At 33.7% G+C, this 24975-nt stretch overlaps 2 protein-coding genes and 1 long non-coding RNA gene across 9 annotated transcripts; 2 read left to right on the forward strand and 1 right to left on the reverse strand.

Annotated features, from left to right (window-relative positions):
* Positions 1 to 1934: 1934 nt before the first annotated feature.
* On the reverse strand, positions 1935 to 3269 carry LOC140893044 (uncharacterized). 3 transcript variants are annotated; one of them, XR_012152993.1, is made up of 4 exons: positions 3169 to 3262; positions 2986 to 3051; positions 2484 to 2540; positions 1935 to 2385 (listed from the first exon to the last, which is right to left on the reverse strand). It is a non-coding gene; the product is annotated as an uncharacterized lncRNA (long non-coding RNA). The 3 variants fall into 3 exon arrangements; XR_012152992.1 differs by having other exon boundaries at positions 2986 to 3269; XR_012152991.1 differs by having other exon boundaries at positions 1935 to 2540; positions 2986 to 3269.
* Positions 3270 to 11668: 8399 nt separating this feature from the next.
* Positions 11669 to 16532, forward strand: LOC140887724 (uncharacterized). Its single transcript, XM_073295163.1, has 5 exons — positions 11669 to 12731; positions 12824 to 13554; positions 13627 to 13716; positions 15170 to 15934; positions 16043 to 16532. Exons 1-5 carry the CDS (start codon positions 12647 to 12649, stop codon positions 16154 to 16156), a joined length of 1785 nt encoding a protein of 594 aa, XP_073151264.1. The 5' UTR covers positions 11669 to 12646; the 3' UTR covers positions 16157 to 16532.
* A 584-nt stretch (positions 16533 to 17116) lies between these two features.
* Positions 17117 to 23431, forward strand: LOC140891067 (protein LNK1-like). Of its 5 annotated transcripts, none has more exons than XM_073299324.1 (9): positions 17117 to 17238; positions 17946 to 18138; positions 18315 to 18821; positions 18913 to 19228; positions 19632 to 19725; positions 19864 to 20336; positions 22448 to 22593; positions 22926 to 23061; positions 23156 to 23431. In XM_073299324.1, the coding sequence occupies exons 3-9, from the start codon at positions 18463 to 18465 to the stop codon at positions 23246 to 23248; spliced, it is 1617 nt and encodes a 538-aa protein (XP_073155425.1). In that variant the 5' UTR covers positions 17117 to 17238; positions 17946 to 18138; positions 18315 to 18462; the 3' UTR covers positions 23249 to 23431. The 5 variants fall into 5 exon arrangements, with proteins under 5 accessions (XP_073155425.1, XP_073155427.1, XP_073155424.1 ...); XM_073299326.1 differs by having other exon boundaries at positions 18338 to 18821; XM_073299323.1 differs by having other exon boundaries at positions 17946 to 18042.
* Positions 23432 to 24975: the final 1544 nt, after the last annotated feature.

Consider the following 24975-nt stretch of genomic DNA (forward strand, 5'->3'; position numbering starts at 1 on the left):
AGACCATATGCTTAGTAAAATAAAGAAATGTCTTATCCATGTACTGCTACTTGTTTAAGAATTCAGTCATGTTGTTATAAAAGATCCTTATTGATATTTTATTATTAAATCTTTACTTTCGCTTCCGCACACACTAATCGTTTAAATGATCTGTTACTGCCTAAGACACTTTAATTAGGGATATTAAATTCCCACATAGAGTGTTGTTAAGAAATGTGATACCTAACAAAGGTTAGACTACAAATCAGGTGTCACATGAAGTCTACCGATTTTGACTGGTATGCTTCTACCGATTGGAATGGGATCCAGAAATTTGATGTGTCACAAGTCACCATAGTTTTTTTGCTAGCCTTTGTTATTAATGTTACTTCTACTTGAGGAAAAATTCATTGTTTTGGTTTTATATCATCATTTTACAGTCGTACAATTTAGTTCTCAAATTCAGTTTCTTTACATGTTTTGTCTATGCCGTTGAATTGATGGAAGTTTATCATACAGAGGAAATGAGAAACAATGTCCTCATTTTCAGTAAAATGAATGTATCAAAACATGATGAAAATTGATTTAAATTGCGGCTTTCTTGTGGCTTGACTCTTAAAGTCGTTTTAGAAAAAATTCATTTGTATACCGTGAATTAATATTTTTATCATAAACATTGATATTTTTAACATAAAAAGTAATACTTTTTATAAAAAAATAATATTTTATATGTCATTATCATATGTTACTATATTAGAAGTTTGTATTTTTTTTAAATAATAATAATATTTTAACCAAAAAAATAATATTTTTCCATAAAAAGTAATATTTTTATATCAAATTAATATATATTAGAAGTAATACTTTTATAAAAAAAAGTATTAGTTTTCATTAAAAAATTAATATTTTTTAATAAAAATAATAACTTTTATGAAAAATTAACATATGTTAAAAGTAATGTTTTTAACTGAATAACTAATACATTTGATTAAAAAAGTAATATGTTTCACAGAAATATAATATATAATACTTACATTTGATTAAAAAATTAATACGTTTCACATAAATATAATATATAATACTTAGCATACTGTGAAATATTAATTTTCTATTTAAAAAAAAATATTAATTTTCTATCAAAAATATTTTTTCTAACGTTTTATGATAAATGATATTGAATATTACTTTTTAAAGTTAAATGTATTGGTTTTTAAGTAAAAAATGTTAGTATTTTTGTTAGAAAAAAAAATAATTTTATCATAAAAATTAATACTTTTATCATAAAAAATAATACTTTTCACAGCAAAACCCATACATCTCAAAAAAAAATATTTTTTATGTACATTAGAGGTTATACCTTTAATAGTACTTTTTACAAAAAAAATATATAATACTTTTTATATCAAATTAACATACTATAGAAATAAAAATTTTATTATAAAAAGTAATACTTTTTATTAAAAAATAATATTTTTTACAAAAAAATTAATACATTTTATTTCAAATTAACATATTTTAGAAGTAATACTTTTAACAGAAAAACTAATATTTTGGATCGAAAAAGTAATACTTTCAACAGAAAAAATAATACTTTATTTTAAATGCAATCATTCTGATTATAAATATTAATATAACGTAATGGAGTTAGTATTTCCATAGTAAGTCACAAATTAAGAATTAATTCAATTTTTAACTTTGCAAACCCCCAGAATCAACTTCCAAGTTCTCTTGCTAGTGATCCAAACCAAATGTTACCGCAGTTGCTTCCAAGTTCTCTTGCTTCTGCAGCACGAGTTGCTGCCAGTTTCAGTGGCAAAAAAAACAAACCATTTGGTCAAACCAATGTTGAGTTATTACAACACATATCCAGCCCTCCATCAATGTTGAATGGGAATATACGACCAAGAAACTATGAACTACTAATTTATTTACTTTATACGACCGATCATATAATATTCATCAAGAAACTGATACAGAGGGTATATTAATCTTCTAAAGAGTTTAACAGGACCTGCTTAGCACAAAAAAGAAAAGGAAAAATCTAACAACAATACATAAGAAAGATATGATCCAATAAGCTAACAAGTATAGAGGTGAACTAAGGAAAGTAGACAAAGGAAAAAAACAACATAATGTTAAAGAGAGGAAAAAGAAAATTAGTCCACTCCCTTATCTATTCTGTATCTGAGGGCAAGTAAGAAGAATCAGATACATTTCCAAGCATAAGGCTTTGTAATCCCGGCTTCAATTCACGCATACAGAAATCTTCATGATATTCCGTACCATCCCCTCCTTTTCTCCTTACCTCTACCAATCTCAACATTGAATGGTATGAGATGGTCGACTTTGAGTGGTCGCCGAAAATACTTTTTTTATGTCTTGAATTATGCCTATGTCTTCTTCAATCTGTAATAACTAGAACTCTTGAAATTTCTTTCCTTCACAAATTCTCTTTCAAAGCGAAGACAAATGAAAATGATTGTTGCAAGTCTTGCGACGATTACCGATTTGATGGATCTGAGTTCCACAACCCTTTCTAGAATAGGAATTCACACACAAGTCTGAACAACACATGATTAATTTAGCCATCAATATCATGTATACACATCAAACAAAAATCATGTGTATGGACAATGGGAAACAAACAGACTACAAATCCTTGAATCATTGAGAAACTATTTTCTAATTAAAATTCCTACCTGATATTTTCACTTATCATTCGAAGAACAATTACATTAAAGTAGAAATGCCACAGCTCAAACATATTTAAGGATTGACACACAAGAAACTTTGCTACTTCTGAATCCACTTGCAACTAGCTGGCTTCAACCTTTAACAAGTTTTCTAGTACCAAACTCAAAAGATTCTTATGCATAACAACAACATTAAGAATATCCCGGCATTGGAAACTAAAACTTTGATCATCAACGCAACATAGCATAACCACGAGAATTAAAATCCCACCATCCAAAGTACAAAAATACTGAGAAAGAAGAAGAAAAGAACCTGTAACAATGGCTGTGAGACCCGACCCATCGAGCACTTCAGTGAATTACACGGCTGTGGAGGTAGCTGAGAATCAAAAGTAGGCGATGGATTTAAGACATGAGTTAGACGCAAAAATAATCAATTTTTCATTAAACCCATCGATTTCAGATTTTAAAAAGAGTAAGAAATTGTGACTTTCACCTTATTAATCTTTGTTCCTTGCCGTCAAGCTTCTCAGTTCGAACCATCGATTCGAGATGGAACAAGAATCTGCCATGGTTTCTGTCGATCTTCATATGCGAGGGATTAGGGCAATTTAGGCGACAAATGGGATAAGAAAAGCCGATTAGATATGGATCCAATCTATCGGGTAATTACCCGTTTTTGTTTTGGGTTGACCCGTCACACGTGAGACAGTCTCACAGTTGTTTATACGCTACTTCATTAATTGCTTGGAGAGCCTTTACGCGCGGTGTAGGAGGAGATTAGATCACGCGCCATATGTTTTGATAACTGTAAATCGTGGGAGTTACGCGAGAATTAAGCAAGTGGGATCTCCATCGTGCAGTTACGTGATTAATTGAATTAACTAATTATTGCGTCCTCTTTTTTATATTAATAATTTCAATAGAGAAGCTTATGGTAGGATGTAGATTGAGTGAAATATACCCCTAATATTATATAGTATTGTATTTGTATGGTAGGGAGTATATTAATTTATGAAACTCACGAAGTGTCATGTATACACGTCATATGTATGAATTCAATGGCTTGATGTTAAAATAAATTTCAATATCTAAACCGGTTGGATATTAGTAATCGAAGATCGAACGTTACATTTGGTTACTGAATTTTTCCTTTTCTAATTTTTTTTTTATTTGTTTACTTGAAGTCCTTCAACAATTCACCGAGAAGGGTGTATTTTTTTTTTTTTTAAGGAAGCAGATAATGTTTTTTTTATGACGTGGGTAGAGATGTAAACGAGCCGAGCCGAACAGTATTAGGCTCGAGCTCGGCTCGTTTGGTACCCGAGCCTGAACCGAGCTTTTATCATTAAGCTCTGCTTGGCTCGTTTACTACATATATCGGTTCGACCTTGGCTCATTTATCGTATTAAACGAGTCTGGCTCGAGTTCAGGGCCGGCTCAAAGGGGAGACCACCTAGGCGCCTAGGGCCTCCTCTTAAATGGGGCCTCAAAATTTTTTTAAAATATATTGTATTATATAAATATATGTTTAAAATTTTTTATTCAAAACTCTAGATAGGTCATGAGCTTCTAATTATTTGTTTAAAAAATTATACATTGTCAATTTTTATGTTTTTGCTATCTTTTTTTGCATATAAAAGAAAAAAAAATGATTTTTTTTTTTAGATTTACGTCATGGGTTTCCTAATGTTTGGATAGCTTATAGGATATTATTAACCATACCGGTTACGATAGTTTCTGCTTAAAAAAATCTCTACAAGCTGAAGTTGATAAATAACTAACTACGATCAACTATGTCACAATATAGATTGAATGGTTTGACAATATTCTCTATTGAAAAAAAATATGGTAGTTAATCTTGATTAGGTTGATTTAGTTGATAATTTTACACAACAGAAAGCGCGAAGAGTTAGAATATTTTGTTATTAGATTCAGTTTATATATGTTATTTTTTATATATATTTAATAAATTACGTGGTATATACCGTATATTGGTATATTAAATTAGATGTTGGTGATCATTATGTTCATTTTATTATCAGTTTGTACGTAATTTTATATTTTACAAAAAAAAATTATATTGATTATTGACCATAAGTTAGCCTAGGGCCTCCAATTTTCTGGAGACGTCCCTGCTCGAGTTTGGCTTGTTAAACGAGTTGGTTTTCAGGCTCGTTAGCTGTTTAGCAGGTTCTTATTCTGACTCGTTAAGTGTGCTCGGGCTCGTTTTCGAACTCGTGAAGCCTAAATACAATACAATACATCTCTATAAATTAATTATAAACTAAAATTAATTTTTTCTTAAATAAAACAAAAATGAAAAACATAATTTAAAAAAAAACGTCTTCGAAAAGTAACTTTTTGCTATTAAAGAAAAAAGTTCTATAACTTCCATTTGAACACCAAACCGAGATTCCAAACAGATTTATCCCAAAATTCAAATAAACACATTGTCATTAATGTTAATCACATTTTCAAGTTCCTAGCTTAACTCGCCCAGAATTTCGAAAAACAATAAGCATCTTCGCAAACTTAAATACAGGATATAGTTTTGACATGTTTCAGCAGAAAAATCATATATAATCTATATGTTCATCAAATTAAGTTATTTCAACACCAAATGGAAGACAAAACAAAGAACAACAAGTTTGTTTGTAGTGCACACTAAAATTCTACAAGAATCAAACTCATTCAACTCGATTAATAAACTACATGTAGACTGAACCTATTAGCACAAATCCGAAGCTAACACACTAAACGAGTCACCTAAACGAGCCAAGTCGAGCTTCCTAGCTTATTAACGAATATGTTCGCGAGCTAACGAGCCGAACATCCTTAAGCTCAAGCTCGGCTCGTGAATATTGCCGATCTCAAAATTAAGCTCGAGCTCGGCTTGATAAGATTAACGAACGAGCCCAAACGAGCTTTTTCACGAGCCGAACTTCGAATAGCTCGCGAACAGTTCGGATCGTTTACATCCCTAAACGTGGGAACTCGTAGTCGCTATCTTTCGATGAACGTTGAATAAACATTCCGACTAACGCAATAACCTATAAACTACGCAATAGATAATGTATTTTTATTCTTATGAGATGTGTGTATAGGAACCTGAATCCATTGTATTAATTATAGGTAGCACTTAGCAGATTGAGAGCATGCGATTAAATAAGAGATGCACATACTGTCTAAAATTGAGGCTGTGTGTATGCGTTTCGTCCAAAATTGAGGCTGTGTGTATGTCGTCATTGTGGACTCAATTATTTCTTCCCTTTCATCTTGATATGGGTCACAAACTCACAATACAAATCGGTATAGAGATTTTCACAACAATTTATATCAAGGGGCATTTTAAAGCAAAAAAAAATTGATAAATTGAGTATTATAACACCCTCTAAAAAAGACTATATATATAGATGAAAAAAAAATGTTGCAGCTATCCATGGTCATAGAATGTGCGACTTTAAATTTTTTTTTTAGAAGTGTGTGACTTCAATTTTAGGAACTACCATGTGTACGCATTATGTATATCGCGAAAAATACCTTCTTTCGTTTTTTAAAGTAAAATAAAATATATAGAAGCTACATTTAAGTACTTAAAAATTCATCAATAATTTATATAAAAAAAATTGAATATTTAATGCATATTATAAGTCATTGCAACACTAGCTAGCTAGTAAACAAATATTCTTCATAGCATAAGTAAAAAGTGATGTATGTTACATTGAATTTCACTTAGTACGTATATCTAAATATGCCTTTGCCTCTGAAGCACATTAATTAAGGCTTAATTGTGCCTCATAATTCAATAAAGGGTTACACCTTCGCATGTCCATGGTTGCAAAGGCCTCGCCTTGCTATACGACTTGAGCTTACGAGCGCTATTGTTTGCTTCTGATATCATAGAAAAGGCGTTAGAGACTCGTTACGTATATATATATATATATGAAAGGAAAGAGAGGGCAAAAGAGATGGAGGTTTAACCAACTGGTGAGTTAATGCTGATCAAGAAATTACATCCATGTTGAGCAGTTAATGCAAGTTTGATTGAATAAGAACATCAATTCTTCACAAATCCTTCAAAATTCTATATAAAGCCAGCCCATTGCAAGCATAATCCTTACTCGTGGCATTCTAATAAGGTGTGATAGGCAGTATCGATCATGCGCGTATCAAAAAGTTTAATCGTCTTTTCACTAGACCCCATGAGCACGGTGAAAGAGTTGATGCCCCGCTAGCCAAGTTGTGGCTAAGAGCTTTGAGAGTCTCTTATTGTAAACAATTTTTGTTTAATATAATTTACATTCATTAATGACATTTTCTTTATCTTTCTTCATAATGTTATATTGTGATATACTATTGTTGTTTTGATAAAGACTTTGAATATACTATAGTGTAAGTAAGATGAGATAGTGAATAAAGAGAGATCACTATCATGAAACACATCTTATAGTCACTGTATATTCTAAACAGTTCCTAATCAATTGAGCCGTCCGCAAATAAGGATAAGGATCGTTCGAGAAAGAGACTAGCATTTGCAATGCCAAGTACTACGTTTCATTGGTATGGAACATAGAGATGTTCAAAGCATGCAAATGGATATTCATATGATGAATGATCGAACTACCATATTCGGACTTTCCAAGTGGTTATTAATTGAGTGGATAAGTCCGCGATTTTGGTTGTACACCATTAGTCCTTACTACTTGAAATATCATGAAGACTCTATATGCTAGTACTATACTTTGACTCGTTTACCGACTCTATGAGGGTCATCAGGTGTCGGGATTGGGTATAGTTACGACATATATAGGAGTCGATGCTTTGTTGTCAAGAATTCACCACACGCTTGCGAGTGTGGATATCCTATGCAATCTGAGGAGATATTAGTATGACAAATCTCTGGCCAGAGTACTCGATGTGATTTAGGTTACTTGGTTTCCTAGTAGTACATGCGATGTCACTATTTGATCTTCAAGATGCATTGCATAGTTATCGAATCTCAAACAACTCTCGATGTACCAATGGTTGTTGATTCGATCGGGATATATGGATGAAGGGACCGTACTGTACGCTAACCAAAACCTACTGGTTCTTGCAGGCACTATCAGTGATACCTAGGGAATCATGGGGCGATGTTGCTAGGCGCTCTTACCATGATTCGATGGGTAAGTCGAAAATTGTTGTTCCGAGTCACAAGGAGTTGTGAGCTTACGGCTAGCTGTATCCCTGAACCATTGAGGGTCACACAAGTAATGGATTACTAATCCCCGTTGAGATAGTTAAATTTAAAGAGTTAAATTTAATGAAAGAGAAGTTGGACTTCTTAACTAAAGGGAGTGGAATTTCCTAAAAATGACATAGGGATGGACATTTTTGGAAATCACTGAATTCGGATTCAGAAAAATTATCTTGACTTTAAAAGGTGCAGAAATGATTTCTGTGCACATTGGTAAAATCAGTTTATCAATCGGAGTCATGATGAATTTTATATTAATTTCTATAATAACAGGCTTGGCTTGTTGGGCTTAAGTTATGGATTATGAGCCCTAAGAAGTTAGTGTCCTAATAGACATATAACTTAATCCAGTCTAGAAATTATATATATATATATATATATATATGTGTATAATTTTCGAAAACAAAACAATTCAACCTTGGATTTTTCGAAAATCACACAGATTATTCCAAGGGGAATTTTCGAATTCCTCTGCTCCTTTTTTAGAGAATTCAGTCTGTGATTTTTATGAAAAATTACATTCTGAATTGACAGATCAAATCTGTTTAATCTCTTCGATAAACATCTGATTGATTTCTAGTGCAATCAATCAGAGGGTTTTAGTTTTCTGTTCGTGGACCTAATTCCGGAGATTGATCGAGCAAGTCATCAGTTCCTGGGATTTACAACAAGAGCAGATTTAATCTGTTGGAGTCCATAATCAAGCCATAGCTTGAAGAGGTAAAATATTAATTGTTATTATTATTTTACTTGCATAATTTAATCGTTAGGATTTGATACCCATAATATGGAATCGTTCCATATAAAAATTTTTTAAACTTCCGCTGCATCGGGTATCAGATCTATGATCTGAAAACGTGTTCCAACACACGGCCTAGTCGTTGAAAGAGTTAGAGTCTAAACAATTTACATGCAACCATTTACACAGAGGAAAACAAGCATGTAAGACTAATAACTAAAAAATGTAAACATTTGTACAAAACGAAGACAACTTATTCTTAGTCTCTACTAGAAGTTGGAAAGGATTCTAACTAGTACTTCTTATGAGGAAGTAAGAAGTGAGACAAGTATTCTTTACTCTGAAAGAGTGAACTTAAAATTATATACTATAAACTTCTCCAACTAGCTAGAGTGCATCAAAATCACTAGACCAAACCTTGCTTTGATGAGCAACCTCATATTGCAAAGTCTTGCTGACACGAAGACGCTCCTCTTTCTCAACAGAACCAAACAAGTCTTCGTGCTTGGCGTTTGCAGTTAGAAATACAGAACATGCCAAACTAAAAGATCTTATATTTACTACAATAAAAGGTTATGGGGAAAAAAGAATTAAAAAATTAGTATATGCATGTTTTATACATTGTCTATTATATCAATGGGCTTATTAATGTCCCACAAACATATTTGATACGAACCACTCAATAAACAACCTTCTTTGAAATGGCTCCATAATAAATTAAACCATAACCCCTCATGTCGTGACCCATGTGCCTCATCTCGGGGTTAAATGAACCACCATATTCCGACGTAGTTTGAATTTTTCCTATAAATATCGTAGACATAAACTTCACGTGTAACCGTCTTGGTGGCGATAATAAACTGATTTTGAGGCATATATCGAGCTCTGTTTACCCGTCTCTCGTGTTTTATTTTCTGGACAATTTTCAGCTGCAAGAAAAAAAATATGATATTATTATGCACAATTCTTCTACCCCTCTGGAACCTGAAAATATTACCCCAAAACATTCATTTGGAGCCAGTAGCTCGGTCGCAATGGATGCCAAGAGAGGGATTCGACATCATATAATTTATTCAAAGCTGCCAATAAAAACGTGAACTTGCCAAATCCCAGAAAAACAAAAGTATATCAAGAACCACTAATAGTAATATTCAACCAGATGCGCACAGAGCGCGCACTACCTTTCTATTATCAGCTACACATCTCGTAACTCTTGAGCCTAAATCGTAGTTATACCGGTCATCAATCCCGGAATTCTCGAGGTTCATTATGTGGGGAAGCTCTTTCTATCTTTCTATATTATAATAGCTCCATGTCTTAGAATAACTGTTTGGTTTTTTATGTGTTAGGACTGAATTACCCCTAAGCCACTTCCACCCATTTTCTCCCCCAATCCCCCCACTACACGTTATATTTGCTTCTTATATATTTTAAAAAAATCAAATATTTAAAAATAAAATTTAAAAATACGTGTGTTACACACGCAAAGCGTGTGCCAGATGATTAGTATAGATAATTGGAGGGAACTGTCAATTATTTTTTCAAACCATCCCATTTTTCTAAAAAAATAAATCGAGGGTTTAAGAGATTTTTGGTTCTTTTTTCAAATAGATATTTATAGAAAAATTATCCACGCAAAGATTTTATTCACAAGCATTCTAAAAAATTGGTATGTAAATTAGAACTAAAATAATGAATGAAAGAACACAAGTTTTACTTTTAAATGATGTTATTTTGTCCCTAAAACGATTTACCATCATATGCATCAAATAGTAGCATAACATTTTTTATGTACAATAATACATAGATCTATTCAATCTTCTTATTGTCTCGATTATATTTTTAGGTTGTGTTTACTTACTGAGATTAATTATATATAGATAAATAATACTAACACTATTAAACTAATTTTATAGGATGTCGAATAATGATGCATAAACAATCACATGTTTACTTTAATGGATCAATTTTGTGATTGATACTATGATTAAATGACGAGTTACAATTTTGTCCTTTGTGTTTATTATATAATCTTATTTTTAGTTTTTATTTGTAAAATTGAGATTATTATTTTAAATGTAAATTATTATTAATCCACATGTAAATTATTTTAATTGACTAAAATTATTGAGTATAAATATTATTTATTTTTAAAACAAAAATTAATAAATTGAGTTAAAAAAATTTCCCCATGAATAAGGATAAAATCTAATGAAATGTATTAATCATATATTAAATTATTAGAATTTTTTTCATTTTTATAATTTTTAAATGAACCTTTCGTATATTTAAATCAAATTAATTGTATTAATATATCTTAAAGTATTTGAAATTTATATACATGTTATATAATTTTTTAAATGAGATTTTCAAATATTATATTTTTGGGAAGTAAATTAAGGATATTAGTGTAATTTTTTTCTATTAGAAACTTAATGATTATTTATCACACTATTTATTTGTGATAAATCATCAATGTTTAAAATTTAAATTAGGTAACTATGGATGAGCTTTATGAGTTAATACGGGCCCTCAAAAAACAAGTAAACATGTGATTGCGTATGATTATTAATATAATCCTATACTTATCATAGCAAGTAAACACAACCTTATTGTTTAGAATTATAATAAAATAAATAGAACAAATTCTAAACCCACACCATATTTATTTACACGTCAGTAATACAAAATATAATGGATTTGAAATAATGCCATCATTAAGTAAACTTGAAATTCATTTTATTTATCACAAAAAATTATATAAATATATAAATTGTGTATTTTAAGGATGTTACTTATCGAAACAATAAAATACATTTGAACAACAACATAATATTGTTGCTATTCTAAACTTGAACAACAACATTTACATGAATCATATTTATGTTATCTAGAACTGAGTCAATTCAATATTGAGTACTGAATTTGATGGATAATAAATAAATTTGTTCAACAAAAAATATGTATTTAATTGGCAACCAAATATATAAGGGAGAGCAAGGTTACCTATAAAAAAGGATGGATTTTCTTGGCAGGACAATACCACACCAGTCCTCTTCAATACGCCCAAAATCTCAATTCCTAATCCTTTTCCTCTGAAACACGCGCAATCCCTTCTCAATCCCATTTCCCACTGATAGTGCCGCTGTTAAATCAGTAAATTTTTACTGCTCCCGCCTCTTCTCTCGGCGAAATTTGGCCAACTTTAGTTTTGGGACTCATACAGACGGCGGCGAGTACGAGGAACTAGGGCTACTTTTCCTCGTTTCCAGGGTACAAATTTGTCCTCTTGATATCATCCAGAAAATGGGGTTAAGTTTATTTTTTTAATCGTTAACATATATACGGATTGGTTCCGACTTCTTGGTGTATTATCTGAGTTGCCAGACTGTTCAAACCCTATCATTTTTCTGGGTTCCTCGATTTTTTCCTGTTAATTGGATGGGGTTTTTAGGGTGCAGGGTTTGATCATCTGTGAGATTTATGGGTATGTATCGTTTTTGAAGAATTGTCGCTTTGGGGCTGTTTATTCGCGAAGTTGGGCTGATTTCGGTGGATTTTCATTGAGTTTACTCGCGCCTAAGGTTTTTGTTTAGTAGTTTTCTTGCCCGTGTACAATGAGGGGTTTGTGTTGATAGGTTTAGGAAATTTTAAATTTGCTGATATATTGGCACGGTGCTTTTGAACTTTACAGGGTAATTGAAGTATAAAAATCCCCCTAACCCTGTATTCGATTACTTAGATTATTTGATCAGAACGCATCTTTGTTCACATAGATCCTAGTGACTAGGGACTTCTCGTGTGGACAAGTGGGATTTATGCATTGAGGATTTTGGATTAGCGTATAAGGTTGACTAATTTTGGAAACAGACGTTGTGGGCGTCGAGGCCTGGAGATTATTTATCATTGGCACGTGGCAGTATAAACAGTTTTTAATTCTAAGAAGACGATATTGTTATCATTTTTCTTTATGTATGATAATGTTTGGCACTAGTTATGGAAAGAAGTGAGCCTGCGTTAGTACCAGAATGGTTGAAAAATACTGGAAATCTGACCAGTGGAAACACTACAGCACATTCAGGTAATTTTTTTTTATAAAATTAAACTTCTCGTATCTGGTTTAGATTTTTTATTTGGCTCAGCTTCTAACTAATGATATTTTGTTGTCTTAAGGCGATCTCACTGCCGTAAAGTTTGCGAGAAATAAATCATTTGTTAATGGTAGCGGTCACGATTTGGGACGATCATCTAATTCTTCATATTTTCACCGGAGTTCCAACAGTAACAGCTCTGGTCATCCGAGGTCTTATAATAGTTTTGGTAGAAACCAACGTGATAAGGACTGGGAGAAGGATACTTATGATTCTCGTGGCAAAGAAAAGTCCTCTCTGGGAGAACGCCAATACCAGGATTTTTCAGCCTTGTCAATTAAATGTGAAAGGGATGGGTTTAGGCATTCCCAGTCCATGAGTTCTGGGAAACATGGAGACACGTGGCATAAGAAAGTACCAAATGACGTGAGCAACTCTCGTGGGTATAGCAATAATGGCGTGCTTACTAAGAGTGGTCCTGTTAGCACGGAGAAAAAAGCTACTTTTGAGAGAGATTTTCCTTCTCTAGGATCGGAGGAAAGATCAGTGCCACCTGAGGTCGGAAGAGTCCCATCTCCTGGAGTAAGTACGGCCATTCAGAGCTTACCCATTTCTTCTGCAACTATACGTGGTGATAAATGGACATCAGCTTTAGCAGAGGTTCCTATGTTAGTTGGAAGTAATGGAACCAGCCTGCCGTCAGTGCAACAAGCTTCTGCAAGTCTAGTATCTGTATCCTCAGGCTCATGCATCAGCCTCAACATGGCGGAAGCTGTAGCTCAGGGTCCCCACCGTTCTCAGAGTACTTCCCAGGTTGGTTTTTTCCCTGTATTATAAGTGACAATTCATAACTCGTGTCCATGCTCAGCGTTCCTTCTGTTGTAGATATCTGTTGGAACTCAGAGACTTGAAGAACTGGCAATTAAACAATCCAGGCAACTAATTCCCGTGACACCTTCAATGCCCAAAATTGCGGTAAGAATGAAATAGCCCTTCTGATATTTATTAAACTGACCTTCTGCCTTGTTATTTCCCAAAATATACTTTTAAGTTTCACGTTTTCTTGCCATTTTTTTATTGAAGACTTGCCCCTGTTTTATCAGATTGATAATTTGCGTAAAAGAACAAAGCTTTTATTTGGTGGATAAACGGGAACTGACTTCCTTTTGGGTTCCGCAGACTTATATTTTAATAAGGGACGCAAGTTTGATCTGGTTGGTGAATCTGACAAAAATTAGGAAAAGTATTCAAGCATCTTTATGTGAATTATGATGTTGTATTCAGGAAATTTTTCACAAGTTTTAACTTTAAGTGCTCATAATAAAATAAGAATATGTAGAGTTACTCATCAAGAGCATATAGCATTTGTCAGATGGATATTTTAGAAGCACCAGCTTCCATAAGTAGACAAAACAAGCTATAGAAGTGGATATAGGGTAGGAATCAGAGAGAGTATAGGTATCCTGGCTATTGTATGATTCACGAGGCATTCTTCGTGTTATTCATTTGCTGTTAATTTATGTGCACCAAAATGTTTTTGTCACATCCTGAAACCTCGCAAATTCATTTCAATAATCAGTTGTTTGGAACATAGCTTGTGGTATATCTTGGATTTTTATGGACAGAAAATTTTGTTGATACAATTTAGTTTTTTCTTCCTCAATTATTTCTTCCTACACTATATCTGTGTAGTTGGATAAGCGGCCAACCTCCGTTCCATTATCAGAAATCAGAAACAGAATTTTAAAAAAATTGGTTGATACAAGGGATTGAGATAGAATACGTGCGCCCATCCCATCCGGAGATGGTTAAGGATTGAACAACAATGGAGAACACAGATAGAAATTGTCAGAGACAAATGCCTCTATTCAGGTCAACTCATAGGAAGATAGAAACTCAACTCAATTCTTTAAGAAAATGAAATTTTTCGGTTTTTTATCCAGCTAACAAATTCATCAGCCCTCCACATGTTCCTGACTCAGTAGATACAAGGACAGCTTTAACCGTTGGGTCTAGCGTTTAAGATGCTTTAGTACCATATTTATAGGATATGGTATTGATTTCTCATTTCTTCTTCAGATGACGATGCCAGTTCCAGAAGGGCTTTATGTAGAAGATTAGATATATGCTTTAACTCTTTGAAACCTTATATTGTACTAGAGATCAGTTTGGAAGTGGGGACACCGAGTTTTCTGCATTTGTAATTGAGAGCATATTGTTCTCAGCAACAACATCGTGAGTCCACCAATTGTTAGGAGAGAATTCCCCAGTACTCAGTATTTGTCACCAAATAATGCAAGTTATGTTATCTAGTGGGTGTTGATTTTTGGAGCTTGTTAGTCCATTGAATAACTTTCTAGAAGTTTGTCATCACTCATTTGGAGATTGCATCACGAATATTTGTTAATTGTTCCGAGCTTTGATCTAGGTTTCTGCGTCAGAGAGACACAAAAATAAGGCGGGCCAACAGCAGTATTCTGTTTCATCTTCACTTCCTTCTAGTAACTCTCCACGAACTGGGCCTACGAAGGATGATCTTTCAAAGGCATCGAATGTGGGAAAACTCCATGTTCTGAAACCTGCGAGAGAAAGGAATGGCGTCACTCCTATTGTGAAGGAAAACACAAGCCCCACCAACGGCATGAAAGCAGCAAGTTCTACTTCTACAGTATTTGCTGCCGTGTCAGGTTCTGCATCTGCAGTGACTAGGAGCCCGCCAAACAATCCAGTCGCTCCTAGTGCTGATCGTAAGCCTGTGTTGACTGTGCTGGAGAAGCTACCCACCTCTCAAGCTCGAAGCCGAAAAGATTTTTTCAATCTTATGAAAATGAAATCTATGACAAACTCCTCTTCTGTTGCTGATTCTCCGACAACAAACTCCTCATCTGTCCTGGATACTTGCACTGCTGTCTCACCATCATCTTCAGATAAGCTCGCTCAGACAGAGGTTATAACTGCTCCCAGTACACCTCTGGCGTGTGATGCCCCATTAAATTTAAGCCTTGGCAACAATAACCATTTGTCTCGGGAGATGGATGAATTAACTTGCAACGGTGATGCTTGTGACAACCCTGATCCTTTAGTGCCGGAGGAGGAGGCCGCTTTTCTACGCTCTTTGGGATGGGAGGAGAATTCTGATGAGGGTGGTCTTACTGAAGAGGAAATCAATTCATTCTACAAGGACGTAACTAAGGTACTTGATCCTTGAATTCGAGTCATAGATTGTACGAATCATTTTAGAGTGCTTTGTTAACATTTTGGATTTCCACTGAAAATAATAGTTCCACGTCTTGTTATGCAGCACACCAATTCAAAACCGATCCTGAATCATTTACGGGTACAGCCAAAATTCCTATCCCCATTTGACTCACAAGTTGGTGGCTTTGGTGGAATTTCTTCGGAACGGGAAGCTTGAACTTGATTCATCCTGGAATTCACATGGAGAAAACTTGTTTTTCGACTTGCAGTTGCTCTGGTCGTAACTTATTGCTGTTGATTAAACATCAGAAAAGAAGTCTTTTTTGGCATCTGACGGAGTAGGAATAACCAATGGTCCAGTTCCGAGTCGATGGCTTTTGATGACTGTTGTCTTTCTTTGAGTTTAAGCAGAGATAGTCGAATAGGTTTTTGTGAATTGGTTAGAAAACTTTGCTTCTGTTGCAAAGTCCATCTGGTTTCTCAACATTTCATGGGTTCTTTTTCTTTGATCAGGGATCCTTCAAACAAACAGTTTTATGGCTCTGCTCTTTGAACATTTAATTAAAGATAGGAAAAAAAGAAGAAGAAATTGCTCTCTCCTTATCTTGGTTTTAGTGATATTTTCAATTTCTTCCTTTGACCATCGTAGCTTAAAGTCCATTCAGTCTTTCACACATTTTAAATGGTATTTTAATTTTAATTTAATTTTCTGAACATGTAACGAGGTGCAATACTGGTGAGCTTCACTTGTAACACCATAAATTAAGAATTCATTTGGATTATGAATTTGAGGTGTTTCAAATTCCAATTATGAAGATTTCAAATTTTTCCCTACCATTTTGTTTTGTTTTATTTTTCTCCTCCAAATCTTAGTATTATAAATAATTAAATTAATTATTGCAACCACCCAAAATTGACATTTGTAGCAAGAATATATGTTAAAAGAAGAGTATGGGTCTTCATTAACTAATACCAATCGCGCGTGCCTGTTAGCATTTCCACCGCGCGTGGCGCAGAGACAAAAAACTGAAGGACACGTGGACCAATAATGCTTAGTAAACAGATCGTATCTCGGCCCGGCTCTCCCATCCACCAATTCTATTTCTCGTTGATCTTCGGGACACGTGTCAAAATCTCCACGATTCAAATATATATACATGCGCCACTAAATAAGAAAGAAATTTTTACAATGGAAAGAAAAAGGCGGTCTCTTTGCCTCTAGAACCTCCCTTATCTGTCTGCCTGCAGAATCGGATTCAGTGTTCTGACAGGGTGAAGCGAATTCCGACACTGTTCGTGGTGAGTTTTCTGGAGATCTTTTGCTGCAGTGAATCTGTCAGCTGCGAGCTTTTTCACGTTTCTTTTTGTGGGTTTCTTTATTGTTTTGAGCTTTCGATCGTGAGATTCATTTTATTGTAAACTTATGTAAATCGATTGCTGAGAGATTGAAATCAAAATTTAAGTGGGTAAACTGGGTAATTTTTTTCCCCTCTCCTCTTTCAAGATGAATTTTTGGATTCGGATTAAATAACTGGATTTACCCTTTTTGTATTCATTATTGTTCTTCAACTTTCTTCTGTTTTATTGTCTAAATTAGTCCTGTTGTTTATCATAGAAATCAAGTTTCCTTTTTTTAAAAAAAAATAAAATTTTCTGATTTATTAAGACTACTATTATTGTTCTCTCTTCTTACTGCCTAACGCTAAATATTGCTAAACATCGTGTTGATTGAGCTACCCCTTATTCTTTCCCATTTTCTTTGCGGAAAAAATTCTTATTACAGTGAGTTTCGTGACTGACTCCGACAATTGAGGGGCGTAATTAGTGCAGCCGAGTTCAGTTGTTTTATTCTTTGTGAACGTGTGTTTATCAGCAAATAGACATTTGTTTCTGTTTGTTTTATTTTCAACTGGATTATATGAAGGCAGCCGAAAATATGGATTTAGTGATTAGCCTCTACTTTCTTCTGATATTACTGTTTCTTTGATGTAACTGGAAAACACCAGTCATGGAGACATTTGAATTATAAAGATGAAGAGGACAGCACACAGTTTTAGGGTGCATTAATGGATCGAAGCAATGATGAACTTGTGCATGTATGAGGTAGTTTTCCTTCCCCTGGTCAGTATAGCTCATGTACTCCAGTTTTTGGATGATCAGTTATGCATTGTTTATGTTCTGAGAGGGACAAGTTGAGAGGTGAGTCCATTATTATTGATTGGGTTGAAGTTTTAGTTGATGTGAAATATAGTATGCTGTTTCAACAAGATGTCACCACTAAAACTTGAGCTCAAACAAGTTTTTGTTGAAGATATAACCTGTGATGAAATTTACTGCAGCTCTGATCATATAGTACCCTATCCTGGTTTTAATAGGGGTGATGATCCTTCCGTTCCAGGTGAGGGCTGAAAAGACCTGGCTGTGACTACTATTTACGGTAACACTGGAGATTGGTCTGCTGCTAGATATGCTGGTCAGGGAAAGGAAAGAAGGGATTTTGGACTCTTGAGTAAAACAAGTAACATGAAGTTGGAACAAGGTTTATGGTCCTCCCCACCAAATGTTGCTTTCCCGTCTTCATCTGATTGTAGCTCGGTAAAAGAAGTATCAAGTTTCCCTTCTGAAAACTCCAGGGAATCTGGGTTCAAAACTCATAATACAGACCCCAACGGTGGAGAGAACTATGAGAAGAAAGCTACCATTTTCAGTGATGAGAGCAATGCAGCAGATACCTACTCTTTTAGTGATGATCTTGGTGACATAACTCAAACAAGCAACGATATAGATTTGTTCGAGAACTCCAAGGAAAAAGATCCTGGTTATTTTTTATATGATGGTTGGCCTGAAATAGGAAGCTTTGACGATGTTGACAGGATGTTTAGGTATGTTTGACGTTATCTGTTCTTTTAGAATATATGAAGTGTCATTCTTATTATATAAATAATAGTTAACCATGACTTCCTGCTTTTGCAGGAGTTCTAATTCAACGTTTGGACTTGGGGCCAATAAGGAAGGCGAGTTGAACTGGTTGTCTTCAGCAGATGATATAGAAGGAACTGGAGATATGCTGAAGTCAGATTTTAGGTTTCCATTGCCTGAGTCGTATGCAGGGAAATATCTTTTGCAAAATGATCATCCCACAGAGAATTACTATGTCGATGATCCTTCCACGACCTGTGCACCTATTTTGTTGAGAGACAGTTCTTGGCCTGTGGACAAGTATGATTCTTCTCTGGCGAAAAGACCTGCTATGGCTGAAAGCCAAGAAGAGCTCATCCCTGAAGAAGAGGTCAGTAGATGTACATGATCCCATGTTTCTTTTTTCTCAGTTATGTTTTACTTTTAAAGTTCTGCACCCCTATTCATCCATGCTTAAATGTTATGCATGAAGTTGCACTCAAGGGTAGAATTTTTAGTGAAAAATATCAGATGACTGTCCGTATGGTATACACAATAGTTGATATTTTCACTGTGAATTATTCCCCTATTTTTATGGTGATTTTTGTTTATGAACCATAATCAAAAAGCAAATTGACGATCTCAAATCCTGTAGCCTGGATCTATATAGTCTTCATATCCTGTTTACACTCTTGGACTTTCCTGAGTTGACTTATTGTATTTTGCCAGAGTTTCTCAAGACAGTAATAAGTATGACTACGTATATTTTACATTTTAAATTAAATGCTTCGCAGATGGATGAGCATAGAAAGCAATCGAAGAACCAGATCCAGTCTGATGGAAACAGAAAAACTCATTACGATAGAAGTTTCAATTTCAATTGTCTTGGTAAGCTGACAAATGTACATGTAGCTTCCTTTTGGAGCTATTTCTTTGTCAGTTTTTCCATCCGTGTTAATCGATGATAATTTCAAGCTCTGGATCCAGATTTCAGTAATCGTTTACAGAATGCTATTTCCTTTGTAGATTCAGATAATGACCATTTTCCAGATCAAACCACGGTAAATTCAATGACCTATTCGATGAAATTCCAGGCTAAGAATGTGTTAAAACCTTCACCTGGGGAGTCATCCCATGCTTCAAGTCAATTGCAATTCCCGGAGGGTTTTCACCATTCATACCTGGTGTCTGCTATTGAAGGGAATGAAAACAGAGAAAATCTACAATATCATCAAGGAAGTCAACAACCCCTGAACAGAAATCTTGGAAATACACACATGACTTTGCAGCCCTCTACATGTAATACTGATTCAGTAGGAAAATTACACTTTTCTGGAGGTGAATTTGAGAGTCAGTGTGGTATCGACAGCATTAACTTGGTAATTCCCGCAGAGTTAGGCTCCTCAAATGTGCTTGAAAGCTCGACGAAAAATTCTTGTCTGGATGCTCTTTCACTTGAAGCAGCTAGTTTTCTCCAGCTTCAGATTGTAATGGAACAGGTAACACTCCCCTCGCAAGACATTCTTTTGTTCTTCGATATTATTACTACTCGTTTATCAAATAATTTATATTAATCTGTAGAGTTGTTCGCTTCAATGTATTATTGATATATTATTTATTTTAGCTGCGACGGAGTTGATTCAAACTCGAACTTGTAAGAAATATTGCTTGCTCAAAATGAAGCTCACAAACACATATTGACGAGTTCAGGGAACACGAGTAGCGAGCTTAGCTCATTAGCAATCTATAAGCTCAAGAGTTTTTTGCATGTGTAAAAACTCAAAAGTTCATTCGTTATCTAGAAAAGAGTTCCTCTATTTTGATGAGTGAAGTTATCAATCATTTAGCCATTGTTGAATTGATAATATCTGTCCGTTCAACCTGACTTAAAATCAACTAAGTAAACCAACATTCTCAGTTTATCATATCCATTTAGTACTATACAAACAGCTTGTAAACTCATTCGAGAAATCGACAAAGCATCGAAAATTCTCCTAAATCAGTGAACCACTTGATTTCAAATAATTTTTCAAAACTTCTTTAAAGTTTCTGTGTGGAAATTTCTCATTTTTTTTAAAAAAAGAAATACCAAAAATGTACAAAGATATTTATAGGATGAAAATCAGGTGATACATATCATTCACTCAAGGCTTGGATTTTTGGAGTACGAAACAAAGTTTGGGTCTATCTCGCTCCAATATCACCTGATTGCAATTGGATTATATACCCCAAATGTCAACTTTGGAGAAATGGCTGTGTTTCAGAGACTTGAGCTTGCATGGAAATGATGGAATGATAAATCCCTTTTGTAACCCGGAATAGTACTTTTTGAGTGTTTTTTGTTTAGATTATACCCACCAAAATATGCTTTTGGTAGATACTGAATCAAGTTTTGCTGTGCTTTTGGTGAGAGAAAATTTACCAGAGAGGTCAAATCTGTAAATTTCTGTCTGGTAATTAATTTTAATGCTATGTGAGATTAAATATTTTAAATATATTGTATTAAGATTATATAATGTTATAAAATACTACCATAATTGTATTATTTTTGGTAAGGAAATGAGTTTTAAGTTAGAAAATGCACATTAGATAGTTGTGTCCTTTTTGTTTTGATGATGGGAAAATGTTTTCTAAAAATAAAATAAAACATAGTGTAATTCTCGTATATTTCTTTCTCATCAAGGTTACGAATGTTTAAGTAGGAGTTTACTAAATCAAAAAGAAAAAATAAAATCAATATACCCATTTCCTTACAAGGGGAACTTGAGTATTACAATCTTACTACAATTGGTAACCACATTTTAACAATATTCTTTTATATCTGCATCTAGTTGAATAGTTATTATATTGGAACAATGGATAAGTTATTGAACAACTTTATTCATAAAACGGAGAAACAAAGCCAAGCTTGGGCCTGGCTCCGGTTTAGATTTTCTTAGGTGTTCTCAAGCTCTTGACATCTGATAAGCCTGACTTGAGATCATCCCATTTGTGTTTGTAGTTTCATTTCATCTTTTATTTTGCATGAAGATGAGGTTTAAAGTTCTTTGGGGTGAATTGGAGTGGTGGTTAGACTCAAACTTGTAATCAATTGAAAGTCTTTAACTCTCAGATGAGTATGAGTTTGATATGTTGTGTTTCCTCGAACATTTCTTTGATACGCGCTTAAGATGTGCTTAGGTACCAGAACTACATGGTGGTAAAAGCATGAAGTCCTGCATTAACATCTATGTATCGTTAGCTAAATTGATTAAATCCCGTGGGAGTAATGCAATGAATGATGGAGCATTAAGAGCTGTCTGCAAATGAAGGATATCAGTTATTATTTTGAGCATCACAGCTTGGGGAAGTGAAAACATCCTGATAATGTGTCTGGTTATCTGTATATTGACTGAATCGAAATATATTTAACTATACCGCACACTACAAATTTTCATTTGTTTTATGAAAATTGGTCGCAACTAAAAATTTGAAGTTACAGCTGTTATAATGACAGTTGATGGAGTTCAAGGTTTCTTGTACGTATAGACACTAATAGCATTGTGCTTTATCCTTACAAATATTGAATTATCTTGGATTGTTGACGTCGATCATGCCTGATAATCTTCAGTTGGATTTGAGAACCAAGCTTTGCATAAGGGATAGCTTGTATCGTTTGGCTCGAAGAGCTGAGCGGAGGCATAACCATGCAAAAGGAGATGCTTGTGGAGATGAGAGAGATGCTAGTGGAGCATTCATGGCTGATCGAATCAATAAGTACGACACACCTGCCCTTGTTTATAAATCTTAATTTTGTTGCAAAACTTGAGTAAGAGGTGATGCTGTATCAATTTGTCTTTACCTATGTGAATTAATACTGCTTCTTACATTTCGAGGAGTCCGGAAGCAGTAGACGTTTCCGTTCTGCTGAACCATGTTGTACTAGTCAACTCCTTTTGTCCATCTTCAAACTCTTAATACTTTTTTCTAAAAATAATTTCATTTCGAAATGTATTAAATCTATTCCAACCCTGTGAGTACATTTTTTAGTCTGCCTCTACCCATCTTTCAGTAACATATTTATTTATTTTCTTCCAACTTTCATTTAGCCATACTGGAAGCATGGACATGGAGACTGAAACGAATCCCATTGACCGCTCCATTGCACACTTACTCTTCCACAGGCCCTCAGACACATATGCAGTGTCTGCAAATGATTCTTTGTCATTCAGATCACCAAGAATGGTAGGCTTTTCATGCTTCATAACTCATATTTTTTTCATCCCAGCTATCCTAGCGTTGTTGATGTCATTATGTCGGCTAACTGTGTCATAATCAGGTTCACGGTTCCACCACAACTATAATGGTTGATAACCCGTTTTGTGGTGAAGAAAATTCTGCTGAGATAGATGAAGGCAGCTCTAATCGATGACAAGAAATGTTTGAGACATTCAGAGTCAAATGTGCCACTTGTAGTGTATAGGGTACCACCTGGGTGCTCCAATGAACTTTGATAAGCCTTTTTAACCTTCGTGATAGCACAATTTTTTTACGAATTATTTTTCGTGTTTTTATGGAGAACTTCAAATTCCAAGTACCTCAGGTGTTGGGTGTATCATCGTACTAAAAATGAAAGTAGTAGGAATAAGTTTCAAGTTTTGTTAAACTTATATTGCACTGATTTGAAACAAGCCCTTTAGTATCTTTGGAAATTTGTTTGGTTTCATTCACATTTCTTTATCCTTCATTCAATGCTTTCGCTATAAAAGATCTTGTTTTTTGATGGCTGATTCACCTTTTTTTTTCTTGAGATTCTTCATTTTTCTGTGCTTTCACAATGAATTTTTTTTTGTTTTTGCTTCCAAGTTCTCCTTCAATCTCGGAGTTAAGGGACATTTGTTTCTTCTATAAAAATCTCATTTCTACTTTTGTTACTATAATAATGAAAATTATAGTTGTGATATTTACACTTGAGGAGATCATCTTCTTAAAAAAAAAAAAATAGTTGACAAGGTCGATTTTACAAATTTATTATTTAAAAATATTCGGCTTGATATAGTAATCCGTAAATGTAAATCAAATCAAAAGTAATTTATGCATTAGTTCCGCTTGATAAAATATTGACAACGGCCGTTTATTTCCTCAAGGACCTCTCCAATGATTTTCAATTTTGGAGATGAGAACCAAGAAGGCTCCAACTCATCTCTATTTTGGATTTTGGAGATTCAAAATAGAGATGGCTACAGTGATTCATCAAATTTGGAAAATCATTGTATTTGGTGATGAATTTTGGAGAACGACATAATTACGAAAATGTTATTCTCCAAATTGCAAATTAATACTTTTGTATAAGCGTAATTTTTTTTGGTTGAATCATATACATAGTTATTCATTTCAATCTTTTTATTTAATTTCAATGTTTTTTGGTATTTTTAAATGCATTTAATGTTTTATTTATTTATTGTAATTAAATTATATTGATGACAAAAAATAGAAATAATAATTAAATAAGATCGTGACTAAAAAAGTACATTACATGTTTTATCACGAACAAAAATCGAATTAGTTAACTTGAATTAAAAATTTGGAGAAAAAAAAATTGGAATTAAAAATAAAAAATAGAGAATTTTACAAAAAAAAAAAATAAAAAAAAATGGGTTGTAGAAGATTTTTGAAATAGAGAATTCAATATTTTATTTTGGAAAATATAATATTTCGAAACGGAGAATGACATTGAAGATGTCGTTAGGACAACTTGCAGGAAACAAGTCTCATTTGTGATCGTTGCACTAGCTTGTGATTCGTGGAATCACATTTCCTCTTTTGAAATTTTATTATTTGTTCGAGTTGATTAAAAATATGATCAAACTTAGATTAACCTAAGAAATTTAATGACTTTTTCTAATTACTTTATATCTCATATTTCCGTCCAAATAGATAGTAATTAGATTGAAAATTAAAATTATCGCTCACCCCCTCAAAAGAAACAAAACTAAAGTAAACTCAAACAAAATAAAATGCTTGTATTTTACTCATTGGTTTTAGTTCTTGAATTAAATAATAAATTTAACTATTTGTTGCATATATACTATATAAATATAAATTGAGAAAATGTTTGGGAAAGTAAATTTTAGAAACAATTTCCCATTATATTTTTAT

The sequence above is a fragment of the Henckelia pumila genome, chromosome 3 (assembly GCF_033568475.1).
Source record: "Henckelia pumila isolate YLH828 chromosome 3, ASM3356847v2, whole genome shotgun sequence".
NCBI lineage: Eukaryota > Viridiplantae > Streptophyta > Magnoliopsida > Lamiales > Gesneriaceae > Henckelia > Henckelia pumila.

Bases quoted from the DNA above. Each gene is read 5' to 3' on its own strand.
- LOC140887724 (XM_073295163.1), top strand. From the start codon at position 12,647: ATGGAAAGAAGTGAGCCTGCGTTAGTACCAGAATGGTTGAAAAATACT. The intron at 12,732-12,823 runs GTAATTTTTTTT...TGTTGTCTTAAG, and splicing joins AAACACTACAGCACATTCAG to GCGATCTCACTGCCGTAAAG. The intron at 13,717-15,169 runs GTAAGAATGAAA...GCTTTGATCTAG, and splicing joins CTTCAATGCCCAAAATTGCG to GTTTCTGCGTCAGAGAGACA.
- LOC140891067 (XM_073299324.1), top strand. From the start codon at position 18,463: ATGAAGTTGGAACAAGGTTTATGGTCCTCCCCACCAAATGTTGCTTTC. The intron at 22,594-22,925 runs GTACGACACACC...ACTTTCATTTAG, and splicing joins ATGGCTGATCGAATCAATAA to CCATACTGGAAGCATGGACA. The intron at 23,062-23,155 runs GTAGGCTTTTCA...TGTCATAATCAG, and splicing joins CATTCAGATCACCAAGAATG to GTTCACGGTTCCACCACAAC.